Source organism: Haliotis rufescens, unplaced genomic scaffold (assembly GCF_023055435.1).
Source record: "Haliotis rufescens isolate VD_foot unplaced genomic scaffold, xgHalRufe1.0.p SCAF_11, whole genome shotgun sequence".
In the NCBI taxonomy this organism is placed as follows: Eukaryota; Metazoa; Mollusca; class Gastropoda; order Lepetellida; family Haliotidae; genus Haliotis; species Haliotis rufescens.
Genome location: NW_025963791.1, coordinates 18,706,767 through 18,730,852, shown reverse-complemented (window position 1 = coordinate 18,730,852; position 24,086 = coordinate 18,706,767). Strand labels below are relative to the sequence as shown.

The window sequence follows — 24,086 nt, the reverse complement described above, 5'->3', positions numbered from 1 at the left end:
TAAATCTTACAATTAAAGATTACATTTTGTAAAATAATACTTTGGGAAAAATTGCAAGTATAAAAATGTTCGAGGGGCTGTGTGGCCATTGTAGCACATGGAAAAAATATATTTCAACTACTTTTGAATAACAAAATATTTGAAAATTAAGAAATAATTAAACAAATATGACAAAAGTGTAATAACATTAAGAAATCATTATTAACCATGATAACTGTAACCAATAATTCTACCAAAAAAGATAAATTAAAAATAGTGCCACAGCACTGCAGCTCATCTGGATGTGTAGTCAACAGTTAGTATGTTAACAAAGAAAGCAAGTTGCTGCCAGCATAGCTATTCAAATATGTTCTACATAATTACTGGGCACAAAAGTATTAACAGATATATAAGAATACTTGTAGGTTCAAGTAATGGCAGATATTTGGCCCTAAGTCTACAGCAAATGTCATGAAAATTTCCCAAAATGGAACTGGAAGTTTTCCCAATTAATGTTAATATACACAACGAAGAACATTTCTTTACCAATTTGTATGCCGGGGCACTTAGTTTAGAATCCTGGATAAATCCCTGTCTTGTGATTTATACTGGCTGTGCAAATGTAAAATGCTTCTTCAGCATGGATAACTACAGACAATATGCTATGACAAACACACACAGTGAACCTACAGTTCAGGCGACCCAAAATACATGTAAATACTTCACATGTGATCAACTTTAAGTATCAGTTTTTTGCTATGTGTCAATAGGTTTTTCCAGCACTCGGACATCTTAGTGAGTGAGTGAGTTGTGTTTAACACCGCTTTTAACAGTATTCCAGTTATATCACGGCGTGTCAGCTTAATGTGGGAGGAAAGCCCGAAGTGATGCAGGTCTCAGACGTTTACCACTTCGGTGAAACCCACAAGCATGGTTATGGTGCTGACAAACCTTGAAACATAATCGGGGTGAACCGGGATTCAAACCCACAATCATAGGTTTCTGGCGTGCCCAAGGGACGCAACTCTGCACAGTGCCACCCGTGCCCCCCTGACATCTTAGGAATACATTCACTGAATATGTTTCTTAAACAGAATATATACCCCATTTACTGGCAACAGCAATAGCTTCAGGTTGTAAGTGTGATATAACATTTGTTTGTTTGTTTGTTTGTTGTTTAACGCCGCACTCAGCAATATTCCAGCTATATGACGGCGGTCTGTAAAATAATCGAGTCTGGACCAGACAATCCAGTGATCCACATCATGAGTATCGATCCACGCAATTGGGATCGATGACATGTATCAACCAAGTCAGCGAGCCTGACCAACCGATCCCGTTAGTCGCCTTTTACGACAAGCATAGTCGCCTTTTACGGCAAGCATGGGTTGCTAAAGACCTATTCTACCCCGGAATCTTCATGGGTGTGATATAACAGGTGTTACTGAGTGTGAGGGCATACATCCTTGATTATCTAGAGTATTGTATCTTCCATTCTATTACACTATACACCTGGACTCATTTGCCACTACAGCTTCCTTTGAAGTTTGGATTTTACTGAGAAAATACTACTTGAAATGCTGGACTTCCTCATTGATAACATCTACGTAATCTTTTGGGGTAAGACATTAAGGCAAGACGTAGGTAGGCATCCCCATGGGCACATATTGTGTTCCCCTTCGTGCTGATCTATTTCTTTATGCATAGGAATCAAAATTTCAGCTCGGATTGGCAAAGTGAAAACAAGTTAATTTGGCCAAGATGTTTAACTAAGCTTCAGGTATATCGATAATCTGATTTTGTTCAATAACCATCAAATAGTCAATTCCCTTCCACTGAGACCAGAGAGACCACTTCATCTGTTTCATATTTAGATCTTTGCATAAAGATTCAGAGTGACAAAACCCTCTCCACAAGACTGTATTCCAATAGTTAGCTTTCCCTATATGCCAAGCAATATTCCAGCAGCTCCAGCCCTTGGTGTCTACATTTCACAACTTATGAGGTACAATCAAGCATGCTCTTTCTACCAAGATGTCAAACGGCATCATACGACTCTTGCTCGGAAGTTGTTTGATCAAGGTTAAAACATTCAAGGCCTCAGTAAAGCTTTTGAAAGGTTTATTGGTAACATTTCCAAATCTGACACATCAGTGACACACATTGTGTCTGATGCAATTCCCTGTTTTGACATGTTCCCGTGTTTTTTCAGAACAATTGACTTGCCTTTGCATGTGTTTGTGATGGGTGTCACCGATAGAGCAGGATGAGCTTATACCTTTCACAAACACCAGGTATCATCACTATTTGATTCATAAACACATGCTCATGATATAGTCAGAATTGTAAAATCGACTGCTTTTAGAAGATTTCTTATCAATATGGAACTTGTTTTGTCGCTTTAGTTTCAGAAGTGACATCCTTATTTCCGTCTGTCTTATCAGTAACTTAGCACAGAATTTCTCTCACTCAAGAGCTGGAAATCAACAACCAATCTAAACACCTCCTCTGAAAGTTCAGCAAAGATCTATCTTAAAACTCACAACTTCTGCAAGCAAGCCTTGATCATGTTGATTTGTTTAATCATATCAGAAAACTGCTCAGCTGTAAATGAGCTTTTAGCTGGAAAAGATGTTTCCTGTGTATAAAATCCAGTGCTACATGACGTTCGCAGATCTATATGAGATGACACCAACAAAGCGAGGACTGGTGATATAGCTACTTGTTGTCAATGATAAAAGTGACCCGTGAAGAATCCAGAGTAGAATATGTCTTCAGCAACCCATGCTATGCTTGTCATAAAAGGCGACTAACTAGATTGGGTGGTCAGGCTCGCTGACTTGCTTGATGCATGTCATCGCATCCCAAATGCGTAGATTGATGTTCATGATGTCAATCACTGGATTGTCTGGTCCAGACTCGATTATTTACAGACCGTCGTCATAAAGCTGGAATATTGCTGAGTGTAGAGTTAAACAACAAACAATGATAAAAGTACAGTGTTGATTGGACAGATATTATTAGCAGTGTTACTCAAACCAGACTCAAAATAAAGCTACTGCAGTGAATGTAGGCAGGGTATTTATCATAACAGAATGGAGATAAATATTCAGGTATTATACAAAGGATAATTGAGGAGGGCAAGCATATGTAACCATGACAACAGCTCTATGCAATTAATATTTGTTTTTTGGGCATATGGCCCAGTAGTTGTGAATGTGTCAATCAATTAGTGATACAGGGGATCTATACACATATTAACAGGTAAATTAGGATCTGTCTTCCCAGTGGTCACCCTCAAAAGTAGAGCCAAGCTGCATTGTGACCAACTGATACCTCTTTTAGCTCTTAGCTTAGATTGTCAGATTGTATTATTCAGTATTATAGCGGCTCATGAGCTAAATTAGATTTTTAGAATTTTATAAGTAAATATATTTTGTATGAGAATATTTTAGTAGTTGAGGCTGAGAGTCCATCTCATGCATGCATGCACCATGCCATGCTGAAAACAGAACACGCCTGCCTTAGCACACGCTGTGGGGAGTAGAAAACAGCATTGAACCTCTCTCGCACGTCATGTGCTGCAGTCGAACTGCCGGACAGCCAGGTGGAGGTGGCGGCAGGGTTGCCTAGCGACCGGCGGACCATGGAGGATCCTACAGACTCCAGCAGCTCTCCGTTCACCCAGTCTGGCACCTTGTCACCCTGGCAACCATGGAAATAATCATCAATGACATGACAAGTGACAACACAGGATGATTCTTGGTGTGACGTAATTTGAAGTGAGAGGAACACTACACCATGATTGCTGCTATCATGTGACATTAGATCATGGTATAGTAGAGAATATATACTACATATACTACTCAAAAGAAGTTAAGTCATACAGTGTTCCCTCGGTATTGCGCCATTCAATACAGTGCTAACTCAGTTATAGCGTGCGGTAATGCATGGCTCCCAAAATTGACTTAACATTCTTAATAAACTCAAGTACAACACTGACACAATGTTTTTCCCCTTCTCAAAAAAACATTATCAGCTGATCACGTAACACCACAATTACCAGTCAACAAATCCGAACTGAAGTACACAATTTAATCTCATTCTTATACCATCTGGTTATAAAAATGTGATCATTCTATATCTGGCCTTATGTTTATAATGTATTTTAGTAATTTTATTCAAAATTTCATTCAATATTGTTTACATTAATTTTGGCAAAATCGTGTGTGAATATGGTGAAGTTATCGGTTGATCGCACAAGTCACCATTATTTACAGCAACCATGGTCAGATTATCGCTATTGACACCTTGAAACAAACTTTAGTTAAAGAGCCTATCCATGCTTACTGTAGGGCAAATTAAAGCTACAGAAATTATGTCTGAAGGTGACATCATGGGAGCTTCTGAGAAAAGCAGAGTGAGTGAGTGAGTGAGTTTGGTTTTATGCCTCTTTTAGCAATATTCCAGCAATATCATGGCAGGGGACACAAGAAATGGGCTTCACACATTGTACCCATGTTGAGAATCAAACCCGGGTCTTCGGCGTGACGACTGACAAAAGCAGATGAATGATTACTGAGGATGGCTTATCCCAACATGCCCAAATATGTATCCCATTGAACATAAACAGAAAATGTGAGTTACCTCCCTTGCTTGTCCATCTGTACCTGTCATTGGCTCATCGAAATAGATGGACTGAAATTTTGAATAAGGAAACCTAAATTTTAGAGCATAATATGTTTCAGACATTTCCTCAACAGTCCCAAAATACAACACCCGTGATAACCATGACAACAGAATGAACCCTTGGAACATTAACGAAAACATTGGGTGCATTTTAGTTCCCATTTTAGGCATTCACACAAGTATGGTTTCTTACTTAGTAAGTTCTTACCATATATGGAGGTAGGGTAGGCAGTGACCCGCCTGAAGGTCGTTTGTCAAATGGTCCCTCCAGCACGCCTCTTCTGAGCATGTGCAGCATCAGCTGCCCGTACATGTTCCGGTTCTTCCTGGAATACAAAGCATTCTGGGATTGATGGAAGCTCAGATGACAAGAAAGAATTTCTATTGACAAATTACAGCTTAGTGAGTCAGTATGATTTTATACCACCTTGGCATTATTCCAGCAACATCACGACACAAGAAATGAACTTCATACATAGTACCCATGTAGGGAATCGATTCAGGGTCTTCGGAGTGATAAGGGAACACAGTAACAACTAGGCCACCCCACTGCCCATCCTGTTAACATGGGGCTGTCGGGTAGCCAAGTGGTTAAAGCATTGGCTCGTCATGCCGGAGACCCAGGTTCGATTCCCCACATGGGAACAATGTATGAAGCCGATTTATGGTATCCCCCACTGTTATATTGCTGGAATATTGCTAAAAGCGGTGTAAAACCATACTCACTCACTCACTCACTCCGGTTAACTGAAAGATAGTAATTATGATCAGTGTATGAAATATCTCAAATGTGTACATTGTCAGGACAACCAGTAGTTCTTCAGAGTAGCAAGTCACTAGACAGTGAAGATTATTGTGATTATGTCATGTAAAAGTGGGTGAGTGAGTTGGGTTTAATGCTGCTTTTAACAGTATTCCATTTATATCACGGCGTGTCATCTTAATGTGAGAGGAAGCCCAAAGAGATGCAGGTCTCGGACGTTTACCACTTCGGTGAAACCCACGAGCCCGAGTATGGTGCTGACAAACCTAGAAACATAACCTCGGGCGAACATGCCCTGTCATGTAAAAGACATGTGGTGATAGTGTCATTCGAATCATTATCAAGATATGTTTACAAAAGATCAATAATTGTGTGGCATAAGGTGGAAATACACAATGAGCCAGGCAGGAAAGTAAACGTGAATGATGACTTTTGCAACAAGTTGTATGAGTATTCTGCAGTGGTTAGTCACTCCTCACCTTCCTGTCACACCTGCAGCCGGTGGCTCACACAGCTTCTTGATCCACACGGCACACCTCTGGCGATCTGTCAATCAACATAATCCCACCATGATAACCAGACTCTTGAACTAGGCTGCATACAGGTAAGTAATCCCCTGGCTCAACCGTTACAGGTAACTAATCACATCCACTGTGCCTCTGATCCCCCAGTAATCAGGGCTAGACTGTATTCAGTCTGTCTTCGACAACACAAGTCACCCATGACTCAGGGGTCTACCACAGAAAGCAGACTACATTCAGTCTGTCTACCACAGAGGGTAGACTGTATTGAGTCTGTCTACCACAGGGAGAGCACTGTATTCAGTCTGTCTACCACAGGGAGTAGACTGCATTCTGTCTGTCTACCACAGAGGGTAGACTGTATTCAGTCTGTCTACCACAGGGAGAGCACTGTATTCAGTCTGTCTACCACAGGGAGTAGACTGCATTCAGTCTGTCTACTACAGGGAGTAGACTGCATTCAGTCTGTCTACTACAGGGAGTAGACTGCATTCAGTCTGTCTACTACAGAGGGTAGACTACTCAGTCTGTCTACTACAGGGAGAGGACTGCATTCAGTCTGTCTACCACAGGGAGTCGACTGCATTCAGTCTGTCTACCACAGGGAGAGGACTGCATTCAGTCTGTCTACCACAGGGAGAAGACTACATTCAGTCTGTCTACCACAGAGGGTAGACTGTATTCAGTCTGTCTACTACAGGGAGAGGACTGCATTCAGACTGTCTACCACAGGGAGTAGACTGTATTCAGTCTGTCTACTACAGGGAGAGGACTGCATTCAGTCTGTCTACTACAGGGAGTAGACTGCATTCCGCCTGTCTACTACAGGGAGTAGACTGCATTGACCCAATACCCATATACATTACTCATCTTGTGAAAATGTACAGGGTTTGATAATCATGATAATAGGTTTCTCATATTTTCACCACCCGGCACTAAAAGCACCAACAGGAAGCACTAAGGAATAAAATACAAATGTTATCTCTCAAAAGACATTACGTGACAAGACACAGGCCTTTGTTGTATGCAGCATGACGAACAATGTGACAGTGTTGACCCTCTTTGAAACAATTTGGCTGTGGGCTGTATTTTCATATTTAAGGCTTATTGTATGACATAAATCTCTGTTACGAAGCCCAGGGATAACAATGCTGTGTCCCTGTGGCCAGTGGCGTGAGACAATACAAGGACAATAGCTGACATATTGGAGACCAAACAACCAATCAAGCACCTGAGATCGGGCCATCAACACGATACACATCAAACATACTTTTGATAATAGCTCAGCATTGCTTAGTGAGAGATTCATTAACACTTCAAGCTGTAAACGGCTTTAGATCCGTATCATTTGTCCACATGTATCAGATTATCATAGCATGATGTCAAATGAATACATTTGTTCTCTTCAGGTAACAGTAATGCAATTAAATTACGGTGATCATGACCTCCGAATTCCAATCCGTGTTTAGATTGTTCCTATCAACACATTGAAAGGGTTGCTATAACGTCCAAATGAACCGCTTTTCATACACCGTATTCGACGTAATAAGGGCCCAGGGCGCTCTCAAAATTAGAAATAGGGGGCTCTTATTAGAATATCGTTTTAGTGAAAAAAACCATAGAAAAGATAAATTTCGTGGTTTATGCTGACAGCCTGAAATGTTTATGTACGACAGATATATTTTTCCAGAATTTAATTGCCCATAATTAAGTGTGCATATAACAGATGAGTGCGTATTATACGCGAATATATAAGTCTTGTATACATTGATCAATCGGAAGGGGTGTTAATTGGGATTGTTCACTAGCCAATATATTATCAAATATCGCCGTGGGCGCTTATCATGCTTATTAGAGCTGGGCGCTTATTACGTCGAATACAGTAGTTGTTATTTTGGCATGATAAAAAAATAATTCAGTTCTTGAGATGAGCATGAAAAGGTTAAGAAAATTGAACAGGCTTAATCTTTGTAAAGAAAACAAAACAACAACAAGGAGTATCATAATATATCTTCCATTGTATACATACAAAATGTTTCAGGGCTACTTTGACCGCCTCCGTGGTAGAGTGTCTGTCTGGAGAGTGGAAGGTACAGGGTTCGAACCCCGGCCAGGTCATACCAAAAGACATAAAGATGGTATTTGTTGTTACTCTGCCTGGTGCTCGGCGTTATGGCTAAAACAAGGACTGGTTGGCTCGAAGTCAGTATGAGTGGCTGAGTGGGGTATTCATGTCAAACTGTTGCATGGTGTCGCAGTGGGCTAGCACTATAAATCAGCATCAGTCCGGACTAGTACAAGCACACACACACACACACACACACACACACACACACACACACACACACACACACACACACAGACACACACACAGACACACACACACACACACACACACACAGAGCTATATAAATGCAATAATCTTAGACGCGAAGTTAAACCTAATTTCACCCTATCTCACATCAGGGCTACTTCAGGGATGACTTGGGATGAAGGGGCAAGAAGTAGCCCTGAAACGTTGTTTATGCATAATAAAGAAGTTATTATCAATAATCCTCCTTTCATGGTTACATCCAACTTCTATATGCCTTTATACGGACACTCATACCAAAACTAGTTCCAATCACGTGAACAGCCCTGTTTGTTTATGCTACAGAATATTTCATGCATATTCACCCTTGCACAAAATAGTGAATACATGAAAGATGTGAACTTCCTGTTGTCATAGTAATATTGTATATGTTCTAAATGGAATTAGTATTAAAAAAACATGAACATAGTTACTCTTGCAATCATTGAACTGAAACCAATTTACATATTATTACTGAACATGTTACATCAAAATGAGCTCTCACCTGCTTTGTGTGGCAGTTTGAGGACATACGGTTTCATGTCCGCCAGCACTTTGTCAAACTCAGAGTCCAGGTGCTCTAAAGAGGACTCGGGACTCTCCATTCTCTCTGACCCAGCTGCCTTGTCCACCAGCTCGGCTGACCTTTGAGATCCTGCCTCACACAGCTCCTGTTCCTGTTCCAGATGCTGGCAGTCTCTGGACAAACAAACAAACAGCTGCTGAAAGTCTACCAGGATGTCCTGGAGTGTCCGGGCATCTACCAGTTGAACACCACTTCCTGCTTCACTGTCAGCTGGGGCAGACTCAATGCTAGACTTGCTGTTAGTCTCATAACTGTTTTCAACTGCCGTCTCACACAGCCCAGGGTTATATTTCACACTGCACAGTTGTTCATCACTTCTATGTACAGTAGGCTCTGCAAACTTGTGGACTCTATGGCCTTTTCCTTTATAGGAGTTTGCTTCATACAACTGCTTATCACTGCTATGCACAGAGGGCTTAACTCTGTGCCTATGGCCTTTTTGTAAATGTGTTCGAGAGTCTATATATTCCTTGTCAGAACTTAAAGTGTCGGAAATGTCACACAGAGGGTAATTGCATTGTTTATTGGTTTCATTTTCATGGAAAGAAACATGTTTTGATCTATTATTAGGCGAACATTTAGATGGTCGTGATGACCATGAACTATCAGAATTTTGGGAAACTCCTGAAACTCTGGAAGAATCTGAAACATCAACTAGACAACAACACTGACAGTTACTTAACCCTGACCATGATGACAGAACATCATCACACTTCTTTCCACGAACATGTGACCCTGCACCCTGTCTCCCTTTACATGTATTAGAATTTGGACTATTGTGACCAGATTTGTAGTGTTTGGATGCCCTAGGTGAATGGTTATGTGAGGATGATGGCCTTTGCCATTTGTGTACATGTTTACGTCCACAATGTCCAGTATCTTCCAAACTCTGGTCAGATTCTTCTTTGAAACTTAAACATTTTGAAGAATGCTTGTTTTTCCTATAGTCACAGCAAGGAGAAGTTGTTGATGAAAGATGTGTCTCTCTATCAGAAGTACACCTTGACCAATGTGCTGCCTTGTGTCTACTCTGGTGATCATCCTCTTCTAATGGTAGGGACAAGATCTGTTCTCCATCCCCTATGGTTTGCCTGTCTACAGAACACAGGCACTTATAATTCACAGGTACGTTACGTCTTGGTTTGTCGTCCTCAGGATGTTGTTTCCGATCAATAGTGGATTTTCCACGTTTTATACCACCAGGTGGGGAGCATGGCTTCTTTCTCTGGAGCACAGCACTTTGTTGCTCTGTTCTCTTGAAGCTCACACATCGATGACAGGTACATTGATAGATCTCATCACTTTGTGAGCCTCTGCTTTCAGCATCTCCTGCAACAACTTCACCATCACAGTAAATCTCTTTTATCCTGGGGATCTTCTCTTGACGGTCTCTACTATTCATCAATGCTTCACTCTCAATATCAGAGCAATTTCTGTGAAGGTGTTTCTCTGAGGAGGATGAATCTTCATGGCCATAATACCCCTGTTTTCTATTATGCTTTATTTCAGAACCTTTACTGAATGGTGCTCTCATAAACTTGCTACCTGCTGCTACTGGTGACTGACTGGTTGTGTCAGCATGTACCTGGTATTGTTTAGTGTTCCCTCTGCTACTGAATGATGACTGAGTGCTATCACTGCTCAACCATGTGTCATCTTTAGGCAGCATGTCTGTCTCACTTGAAATAAGTCTTTTTTGACGATGATCTGTTTGATTCTTCTCAACATCAACTTTGTTTCCGCAATTGGCTATAGTTTCTGTATGTTGAACCCCGTTTGCCAGAGATGCCTTGACGCTGCCATCCACGGATGGCAATGTTGTAATGTTTGCTCCAGAATTATCATTTTTTGAAAGGGGAGTCCCATTACTCATTAAAGTATCTGAAAACACATTAGGACTCTTCAACACATGCTCACTAAGATCACCAGCATGTGGACATAAAGAATCACTTCCGCTAATGGAAAACGAAGACATTTCTGATACATCCACATTGTGGAGCAGTTTCCAGCTGTCATGCTGATGTTCCTCCTCCGACTCCTGTTGATGTCCTGGGGCATTTAAGTCATAACCATGTTCTTCCCCACTGCTGACATTCTGACAATTGCCCCTATCCACACGTTCATGTCCTGAGATCTGTATGAACTTCTGTTTATGCCTTGAGTTCTGTGATTCATGACTATGATCTTCCCCACTGATGTCCGTCTGATGGTCAGTCAGCTCTTTTTCATGTCCTGAGATCTGTATCAACTCCAGTTCCTGTCCTGAGATCGGTGAGTCATGGGCACTTTCTTCCCCACTGATGTCCCTCTGACAATTCCCCCCAGCTATCTGTTCCTGTCCTGAGATCTGACTCAACTCCAGTTCCTGCCCTGAGATCTTTGAGTCATGAGCACTTTCTTCCCCACTGCTGTCCCTCTGACAATTCCCCCCAGCTATCTGTTCCTGTCCTGAGATCTGTATCAACTCCAGTTCCTGCCCTGAGATCTTTGAGTCATGAGCACTTTCTTCCCCACTGCTGTCCCTCTGACAATCCCCCCAAGCTATCTGCTCCTGTCCTGAGATCTGTGAATCATAACCATGTTCTTCCCCACTGCTGTAACATCCCACATGGAGGCCACCATCATCCCCATCTGTTGGAAGTATTGGCTGGATGCAGCTGTCAGCACAGACCTTATAGTCATCACCAGAATATTCACCAGGGACTGATACATCGTCATCTCCACTGCCTTGTGCCATGCCAGATGATTCTTTGCTGGTAGATCCACTTTCTCCAATGATGTCACAGCATCTGACAATTACACCTGAAGTTTTCACATCTGTCTCTTGTTCATGTTCCTTCATATGAAGCAGTTCTTCCCTTGGACTTCTTTCTTTGGTTTCATCATGTTCATCCTCACTCATCTCCTTTAACTCATCCCCCTTCCTACTCCTACTGACAGTGTTGGGGGTGTGAATATCATCAGAAACATTCCATGCATGCTGTCCATCCACATTTTCTTCCTCCTTTGAACTACCTGTAGTGTTACCGTTCTGTGGAACACCTTTACCATCCCCATCGACAGAACAGTGCTCCTGATCCATACCAATGTGTTTTTCTATACTCAACCTATTTACTACATCATGCTTTTGTGCATCATCTGTTTTTGTTGCTGCCAAAACATTAGGAGACATGTTCTTCATGTTTTTTCTTGGAATTTTGCTAGCGTTTGATCCCCTCTGTGGTATGTTATCCTTTTTGGCATTTTTATCATTTGTATCATCTAATTCATCCTGCGCTTGACCTTTCTTTTGATGGAGTGACTTCCTCTTCAAGATGAGCGTCTCTACCATCCTGATCATGTTCCTGTGCTTGTCCTCAGCATCCTTTGACCTTGAAACTGACAGCAGGGATAGAAGTCCCTCTAGGTCAGTCATATTCAAACACTGTTTACTGTCACCTTGGGAGGAATTGATGAAATCTTTCTGTAGTAAGAAGAGAATTTGTCTGGAAACACCCTTCTCCTCCGTGTTTGATCCTGATGAGGCATCATCAGCATCATCTGATCTGATAACGTTGTTGTCTACTGATTGTGATTCTTTTGAGTTACTGGGATCTGTGGTTGGGCTTGGAGTGTTATTGCACAGTGACAAACTATTTTGATCATTCTGTTCTGGGAATAATGCCAGCTGTTTTCCATGGAATTTAGACTTACTCTTACTCTCTTTGTTCAGCCTCTTCTGGGACAGGATTGAGTTAGCTTGCCTTTTTTCATAATTCATCACATCCTTGTTGACACAGATTTTGTGATATTTATGCCTGGTATCACAATGGCCACTGTCACTCAAGTCTGCTTCCGTCGTGATTTCATCGCCACAGTCCTCATCAGACAAAACAAATCTTACAGATTTGGTTCTATCTCCTGTTCTTCTCCTGTGAGACGTATCATATGCAAGTGACTTTTCTCTAAGCACTGCAATGTCTGACGAGCTGGCCTGTCTCCGAGCTGCACCTTTTCCTCTCCTGGCAGCGTTAGCCTTGACTCGGTTGTTCCTTTCTTGAAGGTCTTTGGCCAGCTTGGCCAGGTCATTGTGGCTTCTGGACCAGATGGACATCGCTCAGCAGACCAGCCTCATCAACAGACATACACCAAGTACACCATCCCAGTACAGTTTCAAGAACACACTGATTTCTGTTAAAGGCATATCTCTATGACGAGACCACTAGCCGCCATTATTGATCCAGATTCCAAATGTGTTATGGGAATATATTTACAAACACTTCCCTGGTGTAAACAGCACTTCTGTCATCTTCCCATTGAAACACACTGAAACTGCCTCAGTCGTGGTATTCAGAGGTTTTACTCGTGAATACTTGCAAAAAGACTCTAAGTATTCAGAATGCATCATTTTGAAAGATTCAGGAAAACTACACGTTTCACAAACAAATCTTCAAAAGCATTATCAAAATTTGAATCATGAGCAAGAACTCAAAATCAGTGTTCCCTCTGCAACAGTTTCCTAATGTTCACTGCATGTGGAGCCGACCGCATGTGAGATAAGTACTACACCGGCACAGTACACTTGATAACTGATCAGAAATAAAGGAGTCAGTGTCTGTGTCCCTCCTGGCAGGCCCTAGAGTAAACTGTGTATGGTGTGAGATAAGCCGGGGTAACTCAAGTAGCTCAGGAATTAATGGGCCCATCAGACTGTGTGGCCAGTAGTAATCCTGTTACTCAGAAGAGGCTGTGCCCCATTGAACACAGGATCAACTCTGAGGGTTCTGTCGGGGTTCGGTTCAGCCCCCCGATGGGGTCACATGACCTGACGGGACCGATGTTCCATGCAGTGAACATCACACATCCATCTCAAAGGTCGCTTGCAGTCATTTCAGCAAACTAGGGGTGACAATAACTGTGAGAACTGATATTGCTGATAGCCAAGTTATCAAGAGAGGTGAACCAATAGGTATTTATTGCCTGACAAAAGTGGTCCGACAAGGGGCTTAGTATATTTATCGGATGTTACAAGCACTTCAAAGTAGACCGACTTTAACTAAAGGAGATGGGCTGTCAGCATGGTCAATTTGACAGATTCAAAGATTTTGTCATTGTCAAAGACTATACAAATATTTCTGGTCGTACTTAGACATGTTGCAGTATGTAATCTGCCAAGTAGTATCAATCAATGTTAGTAGACAGGTGAATTGCCTCTCCAGCCTACAGAAACAACACCTCCGACCAGGCTTAAAGACCTATAACCTTCTACTGGACACATTAATACACACAGCTTGTCCAAACACAGACAGTCCAACTGCCAAACAAACAACACCATGGCAGTGCACTGCGGCTTCTACCATGTCTACATGTATCAGTGAGTGAGTTTGGTTTAAAACTGCTTTGAACATAGTTATATCCCAGGATGCCAGCATGATGTGTGAAGAAAGCCTGAAGTGATGCAAGCATTAGGAGTATACCACTTTGGTGACCCCACAAGCATTGGTATTGTGCTGACAAACACTGGGTTAAACGGTGAAACATTCGAACCCAGGATTCTGTCATGCCAAATTGATGCCTTAGACAACTAGACCACATGTGCCCCAAAACAATTCAGTTTGTAGAAATGATGCACTCCTTTTCAGCCTCATATCCTTGCGCTCTTTGTGGTCAGACGCCATTTTTGCAATGTTGCTTTGGGGATTGAGTTGACTTTAGCATGTTTAGTATCTTCCTTTAGTGGCGGAGATACTTTAGATAAATTTTCAGCTTCAAAAACATAAATATTGAAACAAATGCTTTGCAGAGACAGCATCAACATGATCAAACATGTCACTGAAAAAACATTTACAACTAATACATAGGTGATGAAAAACTTTTTTAGTCTTCATCATGTTCACGTCTAAAGTCTATGCGTGAAGATCCGGGTTAGAATTGGTCTTCAGCAACCAATGCTTGCCATAAAAGGCGACTGTGCTTGTCGCAAGAGGCGACTAACGGGATCAGCTGGTCAGGCTCGCTGAATTGGTTGATGTATGTCATCGTATCCCAATTGAATGGGACGATGCTTATGATGTCAATAACTGGATCGTCAGGTCCAGACTCAAATATTTACAGACCGCCATCATATGGCTGGAATATTGCTGAGTGCGCCATTAAACAAAAAAAAATAAAACCACAAAACCAAACATATATACCACCTCTGGTAGTCTGGTAGATAGAGCATCTGCTTGAAGAACAGAAGGTCAGGTCTTAGATACTGTGTTATACCAATAGACGTTAAAAGATGGTACTTGTTGTTACCCTGCCTGGAGCTTGTGATTAAAGGTATTCCTGATAAACTGCAGCATGGTACCTCAGCATGGGCCAGTACTATCACACACATTGTTACATAAGCATGATAAGTGCAATAATCTTGCCTCTGAAGTTAAATCCTATTTCACCCCACCTCACATATATACAGGTACGTTCCTAAATCATGTAAATCTTGTTCAGAATATCTTATTCACTCTCAAGTGTCCATGTTTGATCTGAGCACACACTGTAGTGTATCCTAGGTATATCCTGAACAGGTGAACGCCCCACCCCAGTACAATGATAAGCTATAATAAACACATTAAACCCTTGTATCCAGCCCTTATACTCCAAACTGTGGAGTACCTGATTTTCTATACCTATTGTCTACGTGATATATTAGCCCATTAGACACTAGTGGAAAGGAATTGGAAAACCCCAAGTCAGCAGAATAAGCCAATTCACAACAGGCCATGGCTAACCTGCATATCAATAAGACCTTTAGAGTATTCTTGCCAGACTGTCAAGAATAATAATGTCTGATTGCATTCATTGATGAGTGTATGGATATCATGTTTCTTGTGAATGGATCGTGTGGAAAGAGCATCCTTGGGCTTTGTGAGGGGTGTGACATGCTGATAGGAGCTAGCCTCTACCATGTTTACATTGTTCAAATAACTGTACTGGATCATAATCATGATAATGATTACATGTTTATGAACACGTGATTTTCCAAACCAGCATCATAGTTGGACACACTACTTATCATGCTAATGCGGTCACTTCTTGTCAAATATTTCACAAATCTTTTCATTATGTTCAAACATGTTTTAGAAGTTTAACCAGCGTTTGAAACTGGCACTAGTCCTATAGTCCTTGCCAAACTGCCCAATAGTTAAGGTACCAAGGGTTTTGCTATATGTTATCCTTAAAAGGTCAAGTGGACTAAAACTGTTAGTTTCTAACACTGTTTAACAAGATAAATCAAACCTTTACACACAGCAAAACATAAACATGATAATAATCATCTGATAAATATTTCATAAAACATGAAAAAAAATAGTGCTTAAAGTCACAGCAATAATCATGATAATGTCAGCAAACATATATTCAGTTCATGGTGGAGGTTGCCATTGAACAGAATATGTTTTTTGTCTAGTTGTTATTATTTCAAATGAACATGGACATAGACAGAAAACATGTCTTAAAACCAATATGACCATCCAATGTAAAATACGAGAAAGATGAACATCTGGCCCATAGGATAGAGTAAGCTTAAGGAAATTAATACCTCTCATATGAGGGTATATCATATGGAATTCACAAGAACCAGTTTACCCTTTAACTATGTCAACTATACCGTGTATACAAGCCTAACCATCACTATAATCATGATAATGAGATGATATTGTCAACTGACAAATTTGGCAATCTAATTCACATGAACCATTGTCAACAGCTTAGATTACAAATTTTTACTAAATATTTCTAGTTCAAATATCAACAATTCTATATGCAGTCCGGTATCTCATTATCTCCATACAGATTCAATATACCCCATAAGGAACATTGTAGCAGGGAGATTTATAGCTCTATAATGTCTTGTAAATTGAGTTAAAGCCTTCATTGTGCCCTGTGCTCATATGGTAGCCACTAAATCTACACAAGGAGGCCATTAGAGTCAGGGCTGAATGGTGGCAAGGAGTGGGCCTTCAGCATAGTGCTCTTCAGCATGTTTAGTTCCGCAGCTGTGATGAGCTTTAATCAGTGTCTCAAGCATAACCTGCTTGGACAATGAAACCTAATGCCCTTATCCTAGACAGATATTTATTACCCATACCTGGTATCTTAGAGCTAACAATGACAGAGGAGAGGAAGATGACAGTTGATTCTGAATGTATCATTATACCATGTTATAGTGTGAAAGTAACAAAACAAGTCCAGTAATATGTCATAGATACTTTTATATTGGTTAAACATGTTAAACTAAGAATCGATATAACACAATTTTGCGATGTAACAAAGCATCTGACTACTATCATCATCACAGTCACTTGGGGGATTCCTGGACCAAATAGGTCCCCAGTACCCTATGCTTGAAGTCAATAGGTCCCCAGTACCTTATGCTCGAAGTCAATAGGTCCCCAGTACCTTATGCTCGAAGTCAATAGGTCCCCAGTACCCTATGCTTGAAGTCAATAGTTCCCCAGTACCTTATGCTCGAAGTCAATAGGTCCCCAGTACCCTATGCTTGAAGTCAATAGGTCCCCAGTACCCTATGCTTGAAGTCAATAGGTCCCCAGTACCTTATGCTCGAAGTCAATAGGTCCCCAGTACCCTATGCTTGAAGTCAATAGGTCCCCAGTAACTTATGCTTGAAGTCAATAGGTCCCCATTGCCCTATGCTTGAAGTCAATAGGTCCCCAGTACCTTATGCTTGACGTCAATAGGTCCCCAGTACCCTATGCTTGAAGTCAATAGGTCCCCAGTGCCCTATGTTTGTTTCTAATGGGATTCCTGGACCAAATTAGTCCCCAGTACCCTATTCTTAAAGTCAGTAGGTCCCCAGTACCTTATGCTTGAAGTCAATAGGTCCCCAGTACCTTATGCTTGAAGTCAATAGGTCCCCAGTACCATATGTTTGTTTCTTATGGGATTTCTGGACCAAAAATAGGTCCCCAGTACCCTTTTCATGTCAACTAAAATGGGAATCTGAACCTCATGGAATGCACAAAATGATCATAGGTCCATGTCTATGATGTGTGATCTGCCTAATTGTGTGCCAGCATAAATCTTTCATGCTTTTAACGACTGCAAAATATTGCAAATTAAACAGCCAATGATGTATTAATTCTGGCATGACACAACATTCACTCCAACCATCTCCACCATGTTCACACTCATCACACGGCTCCAGCTGCAAGTCTACATTTATTTATCGGTCACTGTGCCCCAGTTCAATGAGTTGCAGGAGTGTGAGCCAAACAGCAGTTAGTCCAATGAGAATAAATATTCATCATGTTAATCATGTTCATGATGGCCCCTCTTGCTCTCCTAAAGGGAAAGGTTATTTGAAATTCTGTTCCTACAGCATGTTTAGATGTTCAGAAAGCGCGTTCAGATGAAAGCTTGAATCATGACCTATAACAAATGTTAATGTCGATGAGATGTATTCATGAATATGTATTGAAAGATGCATTATTTAATTTCAGAATAACTTTATTTTCATAAAACTTTATATTAAGCATGGTTACATTTTAAACATCAATACAAGCAGGGGTAGAAACTAACCAGCTAACAGTTTCAGTCCACTAGTCCTTATAATGATAACATATAGCAAAACCCCTAAAAATGGAAAATTTCTACTAGTTCTTATGATACATGTACCTTTACTATTGGGCAGTTTGGCAAGGACTACAGAACTAGTGCCAATTTCTAACGCTGACAAGGTATTTTAAAAGAATATTATATGATTTCTAAGTGTACCCTCAGTACCCTTTGAGATACTTTCTCAAAACAGATCAACCCTTGAACATATTTACCATGTTTCAACATGTTTGATGAATACAGAGTCATGATCCTAGAAACACGAAAAGTCAACATTTCAGCTACCATGGTCATGATGGTTACTGCCTTCGTCAAACGTCATCACGTCCTCAGTGGCTAGGCAATGAACATATTGAATATTGTTCAGCTTTGACATGCTTGACTTGTCAGTTAAATACTTTCTGTTTATCATGTTTTTCACAATGATAATAAGAAATGAAACTATGCTGAAATGAATAAATGTTTGTGTATCAGAATGATCAGATCTTCACTGGTCAGTAATCAGAAACAATATGTCCCCTGCACTCCATGGTTTTGTGGAGAGATAATAAATACAGGTTATTTTACTAGCGCTTCAAACACTTGCAACAGACAACATCTTTACAAACATCGCATCTTAGATTATTGCACTTATATTGCAACCTGTGTGTGTGTGTGTGTGTGTGTGTGTGTGTGTGTGTGTGTGTGTGTGTGTGTGTGTGTGTGTGTGTGTGTGTGTGTGTGTGTGTGTGTGTGTGTGTGTGTGTGTGTGTGTGGAGATACCATGCCGCACAAGTCAGGATAACAACAAGTACCATCTTTTAACGTCTTTTGGTATGACGCGGCTTGGGATTGAACCCCAGACCTTCCGCTCTCCGTGTGGACTCTCTACCACTAGACCACGGAGGCGGTCTACAAACATGACAAAGAAGAAGATGCTGCAAGCTAAACAGTGTCCTGACAATTCATTTCTTACTTACCGTATATGACCGCGGATAAGCCGACCCCGTAGATAAGCCGAAGTGTTAACTTGACCATTGAAATACGAAAGAAAATGATATGACCCGCAGATAAGCCTAACCAGTAAGTGAAAACACTGCGAAACGGACTGCAAGACATGTGCCGTTACTCGCAGATATTCAATAATATAAGAAGAAAAACGTTGTAATCATATTGAAAAAGTCATTATTATTTCTAATAAAGACTTAACAAACCAGTCATCCACTTTCATAATGTCGGAAGCTGAGTAGTAACATTTTCTCTCCTTACAAGGAACAGAAAAGCATTATTGCAATGTATAGGATCACATATACCTTATAGATATACAACTAACATAAATCTGAACACTGTCATTGCCAAAACTTCTGACAATGATAATTAAAAGCAAAATAGATTACTTCTTGTTGAGTGGAAAATCCTTAAATAACATTAAAGCAAGGTAATAGTGCAACAGGCCTTCTGAGACCTTCAAGCTGATACATGTATTTTACAGTTACCATGGTTACAATACCAATACAATTACAAAAAGTAAAATATAATATAAATAATGTGAAGATACATCAATTAGTTCATGAAACATTTGTCTTCAAGCATGTTAAGATTTTTTCTGATAAATTTAATAAATAACTTTAACTTGATTTCGACGTCAAACATGGCCAGGAATGAAGTTTCATGCGTGCTCTTAGTAATCATGAATAAATAAGGTAAACATAACAAAAAACTACTACCTTCACACTCCTTGTCCCTGAGTGAGTGAGTGAGTATGGTTTTACGCCGCTTTTAGCAATATTCCAGCAATATCACGACGGGGGACACCAGAAATGGGCTTCACACATTGTACCCATGTCTGGAATCGAACCCGGGTCTTCGGCATGACGAGCGAGTGCTTTAACCTTTGGGCTACCCTACCGCCCCCCTTGTCCCTTACAACCAAATACAGACCATTAAAGTTTAAAGTACGTCCAAATAGTTCAGCAACCATTTCCATAAAAAAGAACAAGACCTAATCAATTTAAGCAAATAGACAATCGCAGTGATTGCTAATAACGTGTATGATCAACTGAGGAAGTGGTCCATGCATGTATGCATCAGTCAGTGTACAGGTGGAAGAGGGGGGGCTGTGTGTACCAACTGAGGAAGTGGCCCATGCATGTATGCATCAGTCAGTGTACAGGTGGAAGAGGGGGAACTGTGTACCAACTGAGGAAGTGGTCCATGCATGTATGCATCAGTCAATGTACAGGTGGAAGAGAGGGGACTGTGTGTACCAACTGAAGGACGTCAAGATATATTTATTTTATTTGCTAGTTGTAATCCTGGCAATTTAAAAGTAAACAAACATAGAATATTATTATGTATGCATATACACTTGATAAAAAGAAAAATGATGTTCCTTACTTGCCTAAATTGTATTAGAGATTGTACTGTGTTTGTTTTCTGTTTTAGTGGTATGTCTTTTAAGCTACATGACCAATTGTAAAAACAAACAGAAGTTGGCATATGATGTTTTTTCATTATGATATCTTTCTAATTTGTATATTTATATGATTTAGCTAGTACAATGTGTATGTGAAGAAAAGAAAGAGGCCATTACTTCCGAATAAAGAATCTGAATGTGAAACCCACACCAAATCCCAAATGTCTGTTTGGATAAAGATGCATTTAGCATGTTTCAATAATATTTTCAGCTAGATTAAATTTTAAAATTAAATGTCAAGTTTCTATTGTTGAGTACCCTATTTTCAAACAACACCTATAATCAAACAGCCGTATTTGATATTGATTTGTCGCATTATAGGGAGAGGTGTGATGTCATCAAAGTTGCCGACTTGAGAATGCATGCATTCAGCTTGTCAACATTGAGTACATGTGAAGTACTGCACACAAGTCAGAACATTCCATCGTCATTCAGACTTTTGGTGCCCGTGTCATGATGAAAAGGAAGAGTAAAATAGTGTGAACACAATCATGTGACAAATATTCATAATTTGTGAACAGGTTTCAAACTATCAATCACTTTTAGAGTTTTAATGCCGACCTGCGAGAATTATGTTGAGGACTGTGCGCCAAAACATGTCTCTTCATTCAAGAAAACCCCGCTAAAGTATGAAATCGGGTGTTCGACAATCGGTGGCGTCACTCAAGTGCAGCAGAAGTTTACAAATGAGGTAATGGAGGTCACGCCTTTTATCGAGGAGTTTTCTTTCGGAATGTAACTAAATTCTGTTGTTGAAGACATCACCTACTGGTATGAAGCAGAATTTGAGTTTTGATTCACTCATCCATCGAAATATCAGCAATGCCATCTTAAAGGAGCACTGATCTAAAGCAATTCCCCGGGACTGATTGTTGCCTTTGTTATTGTTTTTTCACTGTGAGTACCCGGATGATACGCAACGCAGCTGAGCGTGACAAGAGACTGGGCTACCGTCTGCAAGGACAGCTAAATAAACGTGGAGGCAATATTTGTTTTATTCATTTTTGAACACTGATTGGTTGACCGTGGTCTATAAAGATTTCGACAAAGGGCGCATGTTAATTAATTTCTTCAGCCTAAACAAACAGACGAAAAGAACGGCGGAGCTCATTGGATGTCGCCATTTGGAAATACCCCTGATTGTTATAGTTGAATAATAAAAAAAAGTATCCATGCAGTGAAAGCCTTTTCGGATTTCGGATTGCGTCGATAATACGATTGCTACTCCCTTGTTGTCATCCCTGTTCCGGGTATAACCCTACACTTGTGTATTTGTAGCCATTCACTTGATGCTCAGTTAATGAATTTATTACAGGTATAATTAGTGGTAGCACCACTCAGAATACCTGACAAAGGTTCTCATTTGGCATTTATTGTCACAATAGATTATTATGTAGGATTAGAAGCCAAACAATATAGAAATGTACTTTTCATCGTAACATTTTCAGTCTCTTGGTGTTGATATTAAACATATAAATGTTTTGAATTCGTTGTCATAATAGTACAGATGAACATATTTTTCAGTCAATTTGTAAAATAACTGAATATTCAGGCGTTTAATAAATTTCCTAAGTGAAAATTTTGCACCATTTGACTGTAAAAATATAAGCACGATAAAATAAGCAATGCTCAGGAGAAATATTTACTTTTTTACTAATTTGTGTTGCAAGTCAAAATAGTGTAAATGAAAATCGCACAATAACCAAGCAAGTGACATATCAAAACTTCGTCACCATTACCGATGCTACCCACAAAGATACCTACATTTTCTTATTATTTCAAAAACTGTATTTCATTTTGTTGATCAATGTGACAATATGCCCTCATACATGTACTATCAATGAAAGTGACAAATGCACTTACGAATTGCGCAGCACTGGTCGCTAACTAGTCTACGTTTCTGCTATATCATCCGGGTACTCACGAGAAAAAACAATAACAAAGGCAACAACCAGTCCCGGAGAATTGCTTTAGATCAGTGCCCCTGTAACCAGTCAGGGTGGCCTCTTTGGGATGTGGATGTTTAACTATTTGAAAATAGGGTACATCAGGATAAATAAGTATTTAGCTTATTTTCAAATTAAATGTCAAGGCTTCATTGACACTTCCATCTTGATTACAAAGTATAAGTATGAAAAGTCCAAGTTTTCCATTTAAGTATTACAAATAGGTTTGGATCTAATGTGATTGTGTACCATCAAACGCCACTGTTCAAAGGGAAGCAACTCTAGGTACCTGCACATGGATTAACTCGCAAACAATTCAACCGAATAATTGTGAAGTAGGCAACCAGAAGATGCAAGGATCTATTTTGATTAGAAAGCGACAGAAGAAGATTACATGGGGCAAATATATTCCGAAAGATGCAAAGCTTTCGCAATCTGTATCAACAAAATATTCGGTTATATTCATAACAGTTTATCATGTTTATAGTTTTAACCAAACGAAAATAACTTGTCTGAACATGCTTCCTGGACGAGAGGGAATGTGAATAAGCAAATACCAGTTAAAAATTGAAAATCTAGGCCCCTTTAATTACATTGCTATTCTACACCTTTGCTTAGATTACAACATTCTTCATTTAGAACAAAATTTAAGAACCAAACCATAGCTGGTGTGTCACAACAGGTCGATGTCAAACGTGCGTTGTCAATCGGCTGATAAGTGGTTGGGGCATAAAGCATACCCAAAATCATAATGCGCCAATTTCAATCATGAAATATTATCAAAACGTTGCTTACCTACTACAAGATCACAGTCTCCAAATTCTTCGCGAATATCTGAGATATGTAATTCGCATTTTTTACGTGCATGTTTATGAAAGTTTCAAAAAGACCACCATGTTGACATCGGAAGTTACTACTGCGCATGTTCGAATTTAGAGTTATCCCCCCTACTTGGAAATTCCCTAATCTATAAAAAAAAGAATTCAGTCGCACGTGTCGATATTCAGGCTGTCTCAAGTTTTCTCATTTTCTCAGGAGTTGTCATTCGAGACACTCGCTGATTATAATTAAAAACTTTAAACAGAAGACAAACACCTGAAAATGTTACTTTATACTCACTTATTCCAAAGCCATGTATAAGGTGTAATATGTCTAGTGGCAGTTCGCAGTCAATATCTTGACAGTAGTGGACGGATCACG

General features: G+C 40.2%; 1 protein-coding gene across 5 annotated transcripts in view; it reads right to left on the bottom strand.

Annotated features, from left to right (window-relative positions):
- LOC124120478 (centrosomal protein of 112 kDa-like) overlaps positions 1-23,798 on the bottom strand; it is a 49,872-nt gene extending 26,074 nt beyond the window's left edge. For 3 of the 5 annotated variants that reach the window (XM_048392375.1, XM_046483311.2, XM_046483313.2), the window contains exons 1-6: positions 23,682-23,798; positions 8,808-9,001; positions 5,911-5,977; positions 4,877-4,994; positions 4,627-4,677; positions 3,503-3,684 (exon numbers count right to left, since the gene is read on the bottom strand). In XM_048392375.1, coding sequence (XP_048248332.1) covers positions 3,503-3,684; positions 4,627-4,677; positions 4,877-4,994; positions 5,911-5,977; positions 8,808-8,907 — 518 coding nt within the window. In that variant the 5' untranslated portion in view covers positions 8,908-9,001; positions 23,682-23,798. The remainder of the gene's footprint in view (positions 1-3,502; positions 3,685-4,626; positions 4,678-4,876; positions 4,995-5,910; positions 5,978-8,807; positions 9,002-23,681) is intronic. The other 2 variants (XM_046483312.2, XM_046483314.2) reach the window with 2 other exon arrangements.
- Between the last annotated feature and the right edge of the window lie 288 nt (positions 23,799-24,086).